Source organism: Papio anubis, chromosome 3 (genome assembly GCF_008728515.1).
Source record: "Papio anubis isolate 15944 chromosome 3, Panubis1.0, whole genome shotgun sequence".
Classification (NCBI taxonomy): Eukaryota; Metazoa; Chordata; class Mammalia; order Primates; family Cercopithecidae; genus Papio; species Papio anubis.
Window position 1 is genome coordinate 37034213 of NC_044978.1, and position 16098 is coordinate 37050310.

The 16098-nt window shown below is 33.9% G+C and overlaps 1 protein-coding gene across 7 annotated transcripts in view; it reads left to right on the plus strand.

The window, feature by feature from the left end:
* The window catches only part of FBXW7 (F-box and WD repeat domain containing 7), a 209928-nt gene extending 193830 nt beyond the window's left edge, over positions 1 to 16098 (plus strand). For all 7 annotated transcript variants that reach the window (XM_031664221.1, XM_009207702.4, XM_017959130.3 and 4 more), the window contains 7 exons: positions 4763 to 4886; positions 6584 to 6720; positions 7672 to 7785; positions 9058 to 9239; positions 11094 to 11319; positions 12935 to 13145; positions 14203 to 16098. In XM_031664221.1, coding sequence (XP_031520081.1) covers positions 4763 to 4886; positions 6584 to 6720; positions 7672 to 7785; positions 9058 to 9239; positions 11094 to 11319; positions 12935 to 13145; positions 14203 to 14471 — 1263 coding nt within the window. In that variant the 3' untranslated portion in view covers positions 14472 to 16098. The remainder of the gene's footprint in view (positions 1 to 4762; positions 4887 to 6583; positions 6721 to 7671; positions 7786 to 9057; positions 9240 to 11093; positions 11320 to 12934; positions 13146 to 14202) is intronic.

Below are 16098 nucleotides of genomic sequence, written 5' to 3' on the forward strand. Positions count from 1 at the left end.
ATATTTTTTTGCAGGGTTATTTGAAGCCCAGCCTTTAGTTATCTTGGTATATTCATTATAGTAGATTTTTAAAAATTCTGACCTTATTAAAATAGCAATATTTTTTCTCTTATTTTATTGTATATCTTAAGTCCCTTCAAGACCAATAGTTTTTCTCTGGTACTTACATCGTGTAATTATTTTAAATACAAATATTATAATTTCACGTGTGTATATTTTTCTAATCATTCTCCTCCCCATCTCCATTACGCAAATACAGATATCCCATACTAATTATATGCTAAAAGCACTTCTTATGCCTATTTCTTTTTATATTTTTATGTAAGCTGAAACTATTATAGACTGATTATATGGGCATTCATAACTATTATATGGGCATTCATAATTATAAATAAGGCATAGTTTAGATACAGTTCCTTTATTGATATTATAGACCTAGTAATTTTATTTTGTCAGTGAACAGAAATAATATAACATTAAATAATCAGCATCACCATGATTTATATTTTCGTAAGTCATATGTGTATGCCACTAGTTATATATCAGCTAAGAATACAATATAAAATACTAATATACCATTTCAAATTATCCTGAAACTTCAAATTTGAACAGAAACGGAGTCATTTTTTAAGATTATCATTCTAAATATCCTAATGATATTAAAGGTAGTCCCAATTAGAATTGCATGTTGGATATGAATACAATAGTTGTGTCATATTTAATGCATGGAACCAGCAAAGAGCAAAGTATAGAAAATCTCTTCTTCCTGAAATGCGTTTTCTACTGAGTGCTTTTTAAAAATGACGTTGGCCCAGAAGAAAATTTTTAGTTTTGCTAACTCGTTCTAAAACTGAATCCTTTGAATAGATTTAGCTTATGAAAGTGACAGCAGCTCTCTTTGCTTCCAGAAGGGCATTAATAATGGGAAACACTTACATAAGTATTTGACTGAAAGTGATTTTCTTCACCTTTGATATATTCTCCGTAGTTTTCTTAGTGATATCCTCCGTATTTTAGAGGGTATCATTTTGGTTAAAAGGCAGACTTTCTCATTTCATTTTTTTCTCTTATTTCTAATAATGGTGAGGTTTTTGGTTTGTTTTGCTTTATTTGAATTTCCATAATAACTTCTTAACACGCAAAATGTGGTTTAAGATCAGAATATGAAAGTATTTTGAAAAATCTAAGAATTAAAAACAAATAATCAATAACCAGGGTAAATCCAATAAAGATTCTTTCGGTTTAAGTGTTCTTTTAAGGATTGCCTGGGGAAAAAGAAGTGAAATTAGATAGGAGACTAAGGGAGAGCCTTGGTTTAGCATATCATCTGTGTTTCCCTCTTGTTTTCAACTACCAGGAAAAACATTTCCTGTTTTGAAAAATGCTTGTCTATGTGGATAAATAATGGTATAGAAAATATTATCTTCTCAGAAACAAAGTATTATTATTTAAAACATTATTACCTTCTTGTCAGGAAATGGACTTATTTTTCTTATAATTCCTTTGGACATATCAAAACTATTTACAAACATTTACTTACTAATCTCAAAAAGCTTGACAAAAGTCTCACTAGTTTCACATGGGAGGGTTGTGATGAATAACATTGTCTTTATTTTATAAGTGAATACCAGGAAAATCATAATCTTAGAGTAGGTGATCTAGAGCAAAACCCAAAATTCTTAATAGAGGATTAGCCAACATTAAAAAAAAATTTTTTTTCCTTGACTAGTTTAATCCACTGAAATACAGCAAATCTGGGAAAATACTGGCTACCTTCTATGTACAACATGGTTGTCTTTTATATAGGTTATAAAGAAAAATAAAAAATAGCAATTCTTACAGAGTTGGACAAGGAAAAGATAATTATCTGAAATAGGTTTCAATTCAAGAGCTTTTCTCTGGCAGAAGTGGTCTTTAGGAAGAAATACTTATCTGGGTTTTACCTTTAAAACAAATGAATAGAAAACTGCATTAACTGCATGACTTGGCTATAAGAAACCCGTAACTCCCTACCATAGTGGTGGGACAGACAGAGTCTCACTCTGTTGCCCAGGCTAGGGTGCAGCAGAATGATCATAGCTCACTGCAGCCTCAAACTCCTAGGCTCAAACGATTCTCCTACCTTAGCCTCTTGAGTAGCTAGGACTACAGGCATGTGCCACCACACTTGGTTAATTTTTTTGGGGGGTGGGGGTGGGCATAGGGGCGGATGTCCCTTTTATGAGAGTACTAATTCCATTCATGAGGACTCCAACCTCGTGACCTAATTATTTTCCAACCACCTCACTTCCTACATTGAGGGTTAGGATTTCAACATGAATTTGAGGGAATATAGACATTCAGTCCATTTCAGAGCCCTACATGACAAAACCTTGCTTCCTTTGAGGGAACTGGTATACTCCCTCATAATACATAGTAAGAATCATGCAACTAATTGCTATTTTCTTTTTGGCCTGGCAGTTTAATTCAAAACCTTGTAAGACATACCTTGTTGACAGCATATTTGTGCTCTACTTTTTCTCTAGTTTAACCTTCTTTTCTGATTTTTTAATTTGTATTTTTTTTGTTTTGCTTTGTGTATTTTGTGTATTGCTTAGATGTTTTGATGGAACTGGCTAGATGTAAACAGGCAAACATTTAATAAGTTGAAGTTCTTGGTTGAGTTAGGGTCTTCACTACTTTTAAGGAAGGTGTGCCAGTAACCTATAGAGTTAGCACTTCAACTTTCTTTAGCGCCTTAGTATTTCTTTATGTTTCTCTTTAATGCACTGGACTAGATGATCTCATAATCGCTATTAATGCTGGAAATTTTACCTGGTGATTTGGGGATATACTTTTGAAATCTAAGCTATTCTGGATTTGTTGTTTCCTAGTCTTTAAGATCCATTGACTATTTCTGTATATTACCTGATTTCTACTTTAGTTAGGTAACTAAAGCAAAGAAAAGAATAGACTTTTTCTGTTTTTAGATAAATATCTTGGTCATTAATTAGCATCTCTTTTGCACAAATATTTTTGTGCCTGATAACTTCTATGTTAAATTACAATTACACACAGACTAATAATGGTAACATCACATTACTGCTATACTGACAGAAAGTGAACTTGCTCAGGCTTTGATTGATTGCTAATTCCCAAATTAAGTGGCTTTTGGAGTATCCATTAAGTACAATATTGAGATTACATATGTGTGAGTATTGTTGAATATAGTTATACCTTTTTATTTTAAACGACTCAGCTTCTCTGCATAATACTGGTCTTCTCTGATATACCAAAAGTAATTATTTCACAAAAAGTTTTTCACTATCATTCATCAGTAGTAGTAGTAAACTGAATACCGGCTGGTTGGAGTATTTTGTATACACAGTATTTACTGAGTATACTGAATATATAATATTCAACAAATACATAGTAAATATGTAATTAATGGTAAGTTTTTGCTGTTGTTGTTGAGACAGAATCTTACTCTGTCACCCAGGCTGGAGTGCAGCGACGTGATCTTGACTCACTGCAACCTCCACCTGCCGGATTCAAGTGATTCTTGTGCCTCAGCCTCCCGAGTAGCTGGGATTATAAGTGTGCACCACCACACCTGGCAAATTTTTGTATTTTTAGGAGAGATGGGGTTTCACCACATTGGCCAAGCTGGTGTCGAACTTCTGGCCTCAAGTGATCCACCCACCTTGGCCTCCCAAAGTTCTGGTATTACAGGAGTGAGCCACCACACCAGCCCATGATGAACTTCTTATATATGTAAAGTCATTGGGAAAGCATAATTTATATTATATAATTTATATTTAGCATCAAAAATAATTAAAATTGTGCTTTTACTCCCTATACGACCCTTGACCCTTTAATGGATACTTTGTTTTAGTTCTTGTCATTTAGTTCTTGTGAAAACTGAACTTAATTGCTCTATTTAAATGGTTTTCCTTGTATCATAATTTAAAATTTTATGTGATATGTGAGGCTATTTGAATAAACAGTCAGAGGCTATAATTCCCCTTTTTTTTCTCTTTATTTTTCCTCTTTATTTGAACTGACACACTGAAAAAAATTAATAGTTTACAAGTATTATAAACAAAATTTTTAAATCAGTGGTATACCAAAGAGTTAGCTCAAATATACAACTCTGTGTGGCCCATCAAGAAGATCCTTATAAGTAATGTAAAGTAATTAGAACTCAATTACTTTTATATGTCTATGGAATGGTTTAATAATTGTCCCCCTTTGTCATTTACAGTCAAGGATGTAAGTGTTTCAAAAGTTCATTATGATAATAAACACTTTGATTTGAAGACTGTTAATTATGATATATATCAATCAGAAATGATCTGAAGTCATACCACACAGAATATATAAAAATTATTTCTTGTCTGTCAGGCAAGCATTTAGGTCCTATCTTCAGTGAATTTACATTGTAGTAGGATAGAGAACAAAGTTAAACAACTAATAACATTTTTTAAAAAAAGAATTATTAAGTTGAGGCTCACAGAGCAAGGCAAGAGCAGAGACAGAGAGCTTTAATCAGTAGTCCCTGAAGAGGTAAAGAGTAGAGTGAAGTTCATAAAAACCATAAGGTGTGTGTGTGTTTTTTATCTGGTATATATTTGTTAGGACTGAAGTTACTGCCTTTCATAATTTTAAAAATCAGAGTGCAGAATTATATTTATCAAGTATCTCATCCTGTGGAGAATAATTAACTTATATAATATATATATTTATTTAAATATGGGTATTATACTATGCATTTTTTTCTTAGTTGGCACTCTATGTGCTTTCATTCCTGGAACCCAAAGACCTGCTACAAGCGGCTCAGACATGTCGCTATTGGAGAATTTTGGCTGAAGACAACCTTCTCTGGAGAGAGAAATGCAAAGAAGAGGGTAAGGTTCAAAATTGCACAGAGAATATGTTTATACTTTGAAAAGCAGAGTGATTCTGAAAACAAGTAGAAAAAATAAAAATAATATTCACCTACTTATAATAAAATCCACAGATTATTCTACACATTGAAATGAGCCAAATCTTACAGCTAACCCCTTTAACAAGCAATATAACTAATAGCAAATATATCTGATTTGCTTCCTATCACTAGTAGAATTAATAAACAATGAAAAAGTCAAGATGTGGATGATTTAAAGGAAACCCCAAAATTACATTTCCAATTAAATATCCAAATATTTAGTATTAATTAATTCTTTTCATAAATGTTTATTGAACACCTCCTATGAGCCAGACATTTCTTCAAGGTGGGGGATATAGTAGTGAACTGAAGTTCTCTTTCTGTCATGGAGCTTATGTTCTTGAAACCTGTTTTTTTCCTTAGTAGAGGAATAGTTATCCTTTGTATTGGGAGAGCTGTTTTGTTGTTTTTATTGTTGTTTTCCCCAGCAGACATCCAGAAAAATATTTCTGAAAAAATATAAAAGTATTATGTGCCTCAGAAGCAAATTTTTTTTAGAAAGAATCATAGAGCATGATGCAGGTACTCTATAGGTGATCATTCCCTTCATGGTGGTTATAGTCAAGTGGGAAGCATTGATGGTTAGTCCAGTTAATAAAGGTTTGAGGTAAAGATCCAGGGTACTTGGTTTCTCATCCTGCTTTTCACCTCTGTAGGACTTGGATTAATCAGTGAAATCTTCCTTCTTAAGTATCTGTATACATAAAGTGGGATTAATCTCTGCCTTCCCTTCTCCCATATAATCATTTTTTAATGATCTTTTTAAAATTGTGATAACATATATGTAGTTTATCAATTTAACCATTTTTATATGTACATTTCAGTGGCATTAAGTACATTCACATTGTTCTGCAACTATCACTATCATCTGTGTTCAGAACTTCATCTTCCTCACATGAAACTCCATGCCCCCTGTTATAACTCCCCATTATTCCTCTCCACAGCCTCTGGCAACCACCCTTTTACTTTCTGTCTCTATGAGTTTGACTACTCTAGCTACCTCATATAAGTGAAATCATACAATATTTTTCCTTTTGTAATCAGCTTATTTCACTTAGTGTAATGTCTTCAAGGTTCATCCATGTCATAGCATGTGTCGGAATTTCCTTTATTCCATTGTGTATATGTATCTAATGCTACATTTTGTTTATCCATCTGTCGATGGGCCCTTGGATTGCTTGCACCTTTTAGTTATTATGAGTCATCCTGCTGTGAACATAGGTGTACAGATAACTGTTTAAGGCTCTGCCTTTAATTGTTTTGCTTATGTATCCAGAAATGGAATTGCTAGATCATATGTTAATTCTGTGTTTGTTTTGGGGAACCACCAGACTATTTTCCACAGCAGCTGCACCATTTGCACAAGCATTCCAATTTCCTCACATCTTCGCCAGCATCTTTTAGAATCATTTTGAGAAATGAAATAGTGAATATAAAAATATGCCATATAAAGTGCAAACTTTACATTATTGCTATAAACTGTGATAACAGTATTAGAAATTGGACAGTGTCTTACATTTCAGTGGTTTTGAGCAGAGAGAAAGATGGAATACTTTATAAAATGTATAATTGTTATTGTTGGGGAAGGCAATTTACTCTTGACCTGTAACACTTCAGGGATTGATGAACCGTTGCACATCAAGAGAAGAAAAGTAATAAAACCAGGTTTCATACACAGTCCATGGAAAAGTGCATACATCAGACAGCACAGAATTGATACTAACTGGAGGCGAGGAGAACTCAAATCTCCTAAGGTAACTGAACTCTGCACAGTGTAACAGAAACCATTAATCAGTGTTAGTACCTAGTGTACTATTTCACTTCTTGGCAAACTGTATAGTTTGACACTTCTCTTCTGTGGAAAGAAAACCATATATTTTAAAATAACTGAAAGTATTACTGACAGTATTCTTTTATTGCTAATTAATCTGACAACTAATTGTGCTTGAACAAAAGATAAGTTAAATTGAGTATCTTTTTATCTTACTTAAATGAAAATCTCTCAATATCCTGTTGAATTGTACTGTGTCATACACATTCTACCTGAGAATTTGCTGTCTTCTCTGATCACATAGTCCAGACATGATTTTTTGAGGAGTGTCTGTGTTTTGGTGTTGGTGGCTTTCGTGTGTCTTATTTTTATAAATTGAAGCATAATTCTGGTTTTCTGTATTAAAACGTTTCAAATATATAAAGAATGTTAAGAACACTTTAAATTATTGAGCATATTTTTACAACTGGAAAAAAACAGTTTGGGGAGACATTGTGATACTAATATGTATATGTTATAGATTTTTTTTGTTTTGAGAATGCTAATAATTGTTACTCTTTGTGGTTAATAGATGCGTATTTTGTTCTTGTGTGTCAAAGTTGTAAAAATTAGAGGCATATTCTTCTGGTTTGAACAGATAAAATAGATTATTGTCAAATACATTGGTGTTCGAACCATCTTCATGAGGTCTTGATGCAGTAAAACTTTAATAGTTGATGTTTTGAGTATAAATAATAGACTATGGAAACAATAAAATGTTTAATTCTGAATTCGTCAGCCAGGAAAAATAATGCTTTATATTTTATATAAATTATAATTCTAGAGATAGACTACAAATTACCGTTCCTGTTTGTGCCTTCATTTTTCTCTTCACCAGTGTTTTAAAGAACATAATTTAATTAACATATTTCTAATCTGTACATCTATCTTATAGGTGCTGAAAGGACATGATGATCATGTGATCACATGCTTACAGTTTTGTGGTAACCGAATAGTTAGTGGTTCTGATGACAACACTCTAAAAGTTTGGTCAGCAGTCACGGGCAAAGTAAGTTTACTCTTCCTACACTTCACAAAGTCACAATTTTGTGTATAGCATTGCAAGTAGCAACTGGAAAAAAGAAAATCAGAATTCATTCTTGATTCTCAATTATTGGGATAGCAAATATCAGAGCTCGTAACTTAGCTTTTTCCTCCATATTTATGAAAATCAATGGCATGAGGATAATGATGTTTCTCATGATAGAGGTTTCATTAATTTTTTTTCATTTACGTAGTTTGTGACAGATATTTTAACATTTTCAAGGGTGCTTTATATTTTTCTTGGCTCAATTTGTCCCCACTTTTATTTACTGTCTAAGTTATATCTCATTACTTTGTAATGTTTTTCAAAAGTATGGTTGAGGGATATTTATTTTTCCTTATGAACTGCTTTATTGATAACCTACCTATAGTTTAGAACTTAATAAATCATGTTAATTTATACTTATCTCAAACCCTTGTGAGATGAGAGGGGACTAGGCATTTAAATGTAAGTTTGAAGAAAAAAGTAGCCCAAGCAATCAGCTTGACCGTGTACCATATCATACCTTAATGATTCTCTAGCAAATATTTATTTGTATCTGTCCAGTAGAGAATATTTTCATGAATTAAGTAATTGCCACCTAAAAAATAACAGAAGAGAGTATGAAAACAAAAAAAAATCCATGTATTTTAAAATGTCTTTTACCATGGTGCTTCTTGGCAAGTATCTTATAAATACGCCAAGTCAGATGTTAAAATTTTTTAAAGCAGCTTTATATTTCCATAGTGTAATATTAGTTTGGGATTTATTTCAGGGCCTTAATGTCTGTCTTTACTTGTCTAGAAGTAGCTTCACTGGCTCCTAACTACTGCCCTGGGGCAGATTCAGATGAAATGTGGTATGTAGCCACACCCAATACTGTTGGCATACTTTCATTGAATCTATTCCCATGGAAGAAACCCAGTTGCAATTTCAGTTTTTTTTCATCAAAGAGACCAGAGCTATCATAATTGCTTTCATATCATGTTTCCTTTTTATTATATCATATTTTATATCATATGTTTGCTTTCTACATGTTCCTCAATTGCTTGTGCTTATATAAATTTATAATGCTTTGAATAAACAAAACTATAAATAGTGATGGGATCATTTTATACGGATGTGTAAAATAATATTTTCTGAAGAGCCAAACAAATTGAATAAATAACTTTACTCCAAATTTTAATGAGCTATTAAATTTTATTTAAATCACTTTTCCTTTCTACCCAAAAGTAATCATCTTAAGTGTTTTTCCAGTGTCTGAGAACATTAGTGGGACATACAGGTGGAGTATGGTCATCACAAATGAGAGACAACATCATCATTAGTGGATCTACCGATCGGACTCTCAAAGTGTGGAATGCAGAGACTGGAGAATGTATACACACCTTATATGGGCATACTTCCACAGTGCGTTGTATGCATCTTCATGAAAAAAGGTAAGGGAAAATCTTATCGTGGTTGGGACTTCTTCCTCTATTATTTGTGAATTTGGGCGCTTTCTGTATAGAGTTACTGAAATAGTGACAATGAGCTCTTAAATTACATTTAATTATTAGACTTCAGATGGTTCTATTCTAGGAAAGCCATAGCGTTTTGTCTTAAAATTGGGGATTGTCTGTAAGTTTCCTTTTTCATTTGCTAGTGTTGTCGGCTTCCTCTTTTTGAAGCTCTCTACTCTCTAATCCTTTTTATTGTTCTGTATCTTTGATGACTCATCATGTTCAAGCAGAAATCATTTTTTCTCTCTCTTTTTTTGATATTCTTATTTCTGCAAGTGGGACAAATTCAGGCTTCAAGCGTCTGAGCCTTTTTAAATTACCTACCCACCTTACACCCACCCTATCTCTAAGTCTAGGCAAAAGCTGAGGCCTGTGAGTAATTTGTTCTCTCATTCTGAACTAGTGTCACAACTTTCTAACTTGGTCATCTTACATTTTATATGCTGACATACAGTCCTTTTATAATTATGATAGTGTCACTGCCCAGTTCTTAAGTCTTTGTGAGCCTACTGTTGACTAACGAATTAAGGAAGAAATCCTCAATCCAGTTTTCAAAATGGTGTCTGCCAAACTGGATTGCTTGACTTTTTCTTCTCAGTGCCTTTGCTGTTACTTTTATCTCCTCCTGTAAAGCCCTCCTATTAAAACCCTATCTTTCTATTATCTTCATCATACCCCTGTTAAACAAGTGTGATTTCTGCCTCATTTGTCAAAAAAGGTCTCTCTGAAAGGTCCTCACAGTGAATCAATGGCAGTCTTTACCTTTAATTCTGTCTATAGCATCTTCTTATATTAAGAACCATTACATTAAGCAGATTTCACACCAGATTTGTAATATGTTTCCATTGTGTTCCATTGTGTTCTGACTTAAATCTCAACCCTTTAATTTTCTAATTTTTCCAGTATGGAAACTGTGGTATTTCTTTATCTCTTCAGAATGACATAAGGATACCTGAGTTTTCAGCTTTGTTTTGTAATCCAAAAGTGATTACAGTATTTGCATATTGCTCTGGTTTTCAGGAGAGTGTAGCGCTAATGTTGAACCACATGTTTAAGGGATAGCCATTGTTTTTAAAGATGTACATATCTTTTAAGATCCATATCAATATTTTTATAGCCTATTGCATATTTATAAATCTAATCATTAAAAGCATAAGCAGCCTGTGTTTGAGGACATGTCTAAAACTGGTTAATTTTTACTGGAATGTATAGTGTAAACACAAATCTGCAGCTGTTTAAATTCCAAATCCTGACTTGTTTTGTTGTATAACCTTTATTGAATTTTTTACCTAATCGCAAGGGAATATATGCATCCATAATTGAAATTTTGGAAAATGGCAAAGAACATAAAGAAGAAAATTTAAATTCTTTAAACTCCTACCACCTGGAGTTCTCCCATTAACATTTTATACACATGCCCACATTAACATTTTATTTCTAAAATCAAAATCTTATTGTATATATTTAGAGGCAGCTACTGCTGCTTTTTAAAAAAAATACAGTACAGTGGTTTTCAAACTCAGTCCCACAGAACCTCGAGGTGCTGGAACTAAGGTCCACAGGTCAGGGAACCAAGCATGAGGCATTCTAGGCTTCCCAACTTCCCATTCCCTTATTGTATGTTTATATACCAAGGTTTTACATAGGATTTCTTTTGACAAGAGTTGTTCCTGTGTAAGAAAAAGAAAGCTAAAAAACCTTGACTAAATCTATCATGTTTTCTCATATTATTAAAAATTCTAAACATGGGTTTTTTTGTTTTGTTTTGTTTTTCTGTTTTTCCCTCTGCAGAGTTGTTAGCGGTTCCCGAGATGCCACTCTTAGGGTTTGGGATATTGAGACAGGCCAGTGTTTACATGTTTTGATGGGTCATGTTGCAGCAGTCCGCTGTGTTCAATATGATGGCAGGAGGGTTGTTAGTGGAGCATATGATTTTATGGTAAAGGTGTGGGATCCAGAGACTGAAACCTGTCTACACACGTTGCAGGGGCATACTAATAGAGTCTATTCATTACAGGTAAGATCTCTTATCTCTCCCTTAAATGCTCTCCTGATGAATCATAAGGTTGTTTTACTCAGATAATCGCTGTCAAATTGCTGCTCCAGTACAATCCAAAAAAGATTAACCAGATTATTCTGCTGTTTTTATATACATTAAAATTGGCATGAAGAAAATGTAAATTTCAAAATTATTTAGATGCTTTCAATTTTCTGTGATCTATTTCTCCTCTAAATACAAATATTTGTCTTGTAACCTGACAATTTGGGACTCTAAGGTTTGCTATATTAATTAATGGTTAAATAGTCTCATAGGAGAGTAACCTGGATTTTAAGAAACTCCTTTGCAGAGGATTAATATGGCCCAAAGCTGACCCTTTGCTTTGATAGCTGAAAGTTGATGGACCATGTAATTGTGATTCCATCCCCATTCAAAGTGGAAATAGATCCTTTCTGCATAAAGCACTCTACTGTCCCAGGCCCACTGATTTGTAGTCATAAGGAAGTAAAGTTGACTAAACAGATTTTTTTTTTTTTTTTGGTTTACATTTCAAGCCCATATCCTTGAAAACATTGCCATATTTTAAGATCATTGACTAGATGAATAGGAAGTTTAGAATGTGAATCTTGTTTTGTTTCCAGAAAGGCAACATTTTCAATGTAAAAATATTTCCTACAGCCTATATAGTTTATTTATCAGTTATTGCCCATTAATGTTCAGCAAATTAGCACATAATCTTAGTACTGTCAATTCTGTTCTTAGGATATTTGTTTCTTTGTCGAAGGAATATTGTCCATGTCATGAAATATTGACAATATGATCAAGATGTTTGCTAAATTAGAAAAGGTGATGAATTTGGAGGAAGGGAAATTGGCTGCACCTGTTTGTGATATGCTCAGAAGCTTAATGAATATAATATTCTAATTTAAATAACCCCATTTGATTGAGAAAAGAGGTAGCCACATTATTATATAGAAATGATAGATTGTTGTTGACTTTTGGTGTAGCTGGGAAGCTGGAGAAGAGGTGGTATGTAGTTTGCTTTTGATAACAAAATGCCACCTCTTCTAATTCCAGATACAATTATCTTTTGGCACATTTCCTAATTAGCATTAGGTTCTTATAAATAAAATTTTATTTTACACACGGTTTTTAATGGAACTTACTTTTGAACATCACGAAAGTTATCTCTAGCCCTTTTCATGCCTTAAGTGCTGATAAGCACTCCGTTTATCATAAGCTATGTCATTAGTCTTAGCTTCCTAGTGGGAAGGAAAACTCAAATAGCAATTCTCTCAGTCACCCATGATATATAGCTAGGTGGGGCCAGATGATTTGAAAATTAATATATTGTTCATTTTAGGTGCTTTGTTTTCATTTTAAGTTGCTTCTGCATCTAGTTTGAAGCAGCTTGGCATAAAGATGAACCTTTCTGATAGAAAGGTGTGAGAACATACATTGTAGAATGGCTTGGCATGCACTTTATCCTCATTGCCACTTTACCTTAGTACCTCATTTTGTTCCTGGCATTACCCATTTCCCATCCTCTTCCCCCTTTCCTACTAGGATTAAGGTCAGTAATTGATATGAAGAGCATCCGTACTTCTATTCTAATAAACTGTGTCTTTTGTAGTTTGATGGTATCCATGTGGTGAGTGGATCTCTTGATACATCAATTCGCGTTTGGGATGTGGAGACAGGAAATTGCATTCACACGTTAACAGGGCACCAGTCGTTAACAAGTGGAATGGAACTCAAAGACAATATTCTTGTCTCTGGGAATGCAGATTCTACAGTTAAAATCTGGGATATCAAAACAGGACAGTGTTTACAAACATTGCAAGGTAAGTATTAGTTACGTTTAGTTTTGTTCATTAAAAATGAGATCATTATTCAACGGAAATACGGAGCTTTAGCATTACAAAAAGAGTGAACCTCATACGGAATGATTACTTCAGAAAAGTTTATGCATATTTTCACCCTGACTTACAGAACTAGTCTACTCTTGAGGAAATGTTTTGAACTGTGTTTTTAATATATAATATAAAATTGTTTAATTACTTCCTGCATGTTCAATTTACTCTACTTAACCTTTAAGAACAGTGAGAAGAAAGATCTTGGCTATATCATAGAAGCAACATACTCATTATTAATATTTTTTGATTGGCCATTGCATTTTGAATTTGTAGTCCAATTTTGAAGGGCTACCTTATTGAAAAAAACAAAAGCATCCTTGATAGAAAATTTATTTGGCCTCTTAGTCACGTGCTTAACTGGAATGGAGAGGAATAATAGTGCCTACTAAAATAGAGAAAGAAACAAGTGAAAATCACTAATATTAGATGAGGTACAGCAGTGCCTCATGATTAACTTTTTCTATTTGTTATAGCCCTTAGAAAGCGTTTTTTTCTGGGGTGGCGGGCGGGGGGGGGGTGGGCGGCATCTGATAGGCAACATTGCAGCTTTTTACTCGTTGGTTTTGTCTCTTCTCAGAGTTTTGGAATAGTGACCATTCAGCTTTGAGTGGTTCATAGTGGTAGAGTAATAGATCTCTTAGTGCTCATTTGTCCATCAGCAGAATGTATGGAGTTGCACTATCTGCATCCTCACCAAGGAATGCTGTCGTTCACACAGCCAGAAAATAAGACATTTGTCTGGTAGCTAACCAAGCGTCTTGGAAGACAGACCTCTTGAAAGTTAATGTTTCAGTTACAAATTGCTACCAGATTTTCTTATATCCCTGCTGATCCTAAAATACTGAGGACATAGGTTTCTAAATATGTATCATTTCAAATGTTGCATTTATTGTATGTTGTAAAGTAGAAGTCTACAAATTATAATGTAACTAACCCATAGCTATTATTTCTAACCAGTAATTAAATTCTTTTGGTTTTTGTCTAGGTCCCAACAAGCATCAGAGTGCTGTGACCTGTTTACAGTTCAACAAGAACTTTGTAATTACCAGCTCAGATGATGGAACTGTAAAACTATGGGACTTGAAAACGGGTGAATTTATTCGAAACCTAGTCACATTGGAGAGTGGGGGGAGTGGGGGAGTCGTGTGGCGGATCAGAGCCTCAAACACAAAGCTGGTGTGTGCAGTTGGGAGTCGGAATGGGACTGAAGAAACCAAGCTGCTGGTGCTGGACTTTGATGTGGACATGAAGTGAAGAGCAGAAAAGATGAATTTGTCCAATTGTGTAGACGATATACTCCCTGCCCTTCCCCCTGCAAAAAGAAAAAAGAAAAGAAAAAGAAAAAAATCCCTTGTTCTCAGTGGTGCAGGATGTTGGCTTGGGGCAACAGATTGAAAAGACCTACAGACTAAGAAGGAAAAGAAGAAGAGATGACAAACCATAACTGACAAGAGAGGCGTCTGCTGTCTCATCACATAAAAGGCTTCACTTTTGACTGAGGGCAGCTTTGCAAAATGAGACTTTCTAAATCAAACCAGGTGCAATTATTTCTTTATTTTCTTCTCCAGTGCTCATTGGGCAGTGTTAATGCTGAAACATCATTACAGATTCTGCTAGCCTGTTCTTTTACCACTGACAACTAGACACCTAGAAAGGAACTGCAATAACATCAAAACAAGTACTGGTTGACTTTCTAATTAGAGAGCATCTGCAACAAAAAGTCATTTTTCTGGAGTGAAAAAGCTTAAAAAAATTACTGTGAATTGTTTTTGTACAGTTATCATGAAAACCTTTTTTTTTTTTTTCTTTTTTGCCAACCATTGCCAATGTCAATCAATCACAGTATTAGCCTCTGTTTATCTATTTACTGTTGCTTCCATATACATTCTTCAATGCATATGTTGCTCAAAGGTGGCAAGTTGTCCTGGGTTCTGTGAGTCCTGAGATGGATTTAATTCTTGATGCTGGTGCTAGAAGTAGGTCTTCAAATATGGGATTGTTGTCCCACCCCTGTACTGTACTCCCAGTGGCCAAACTTATTTATGCTGCTAAATGAAAGAAAGAAAAAAGCAAATTATTTTTTTTTATTTTTTTTCTGCTGTGACGTTTTAGTCCCAGACTGAATTCCAAATTTGCTCTAGTTTGGTTACGGAAAAAAGACTTTTTGCCACTGAAACTTGAGCCATCTGTGCCTCTAAGAGGCTGAGAATGGAAGAGTTTCAGATAATAAAGAGTGAAGTTTGCCTGCAAGTAAATAATTGAGAGTGTGTGCAAAGCTTATTTTCTTTTATCTGGGCAAAATTTAAAACACATTCCTTGGAACAGAGCTATTACTTGCCTGTTCTGTGGAGAAACTTTTCTTTTTGAGGGCTGTGGTGAATGGATGAACGTACATCGTAAAACTGACAAAATATTTTAAAAATATATAAAACACAAAATTAAAATAAAATCGCTGGTCAGTCTTAGTGTTTTACAGTATTTGGGAAAACAACTGTTACAGTTTTATTGCTCTGAGTAACTGACAAAGCAGAAACTATTCAGTTTTTGTAGTAAAGGCATCACATGCAAACAAACAAAATGAATGAAAAAGTCAAATGGTTTGCCTCATTCTCCAAGAGCCACAACTCAAGCTGAACTGTGAAAGTGGTTTAACACTGTATCCTAGGCGATCTTTTTTTCCTCCTTCTGTTTATTTTTTTTGTTTGTTTTATTTATAGTCTGATTTAAAGCAATCAGATTCAAGTTGGTTAATTTTAGTTATGTAACAACCTGACATGATGGAGGAAAACAACCTTTAAAGGGATTGTGTCTATGGTTTGATTCACTTAGAAATTTTATTTTCTTATAACTTAAGTGCAATAAAATGTGTTTTTTCATGTTA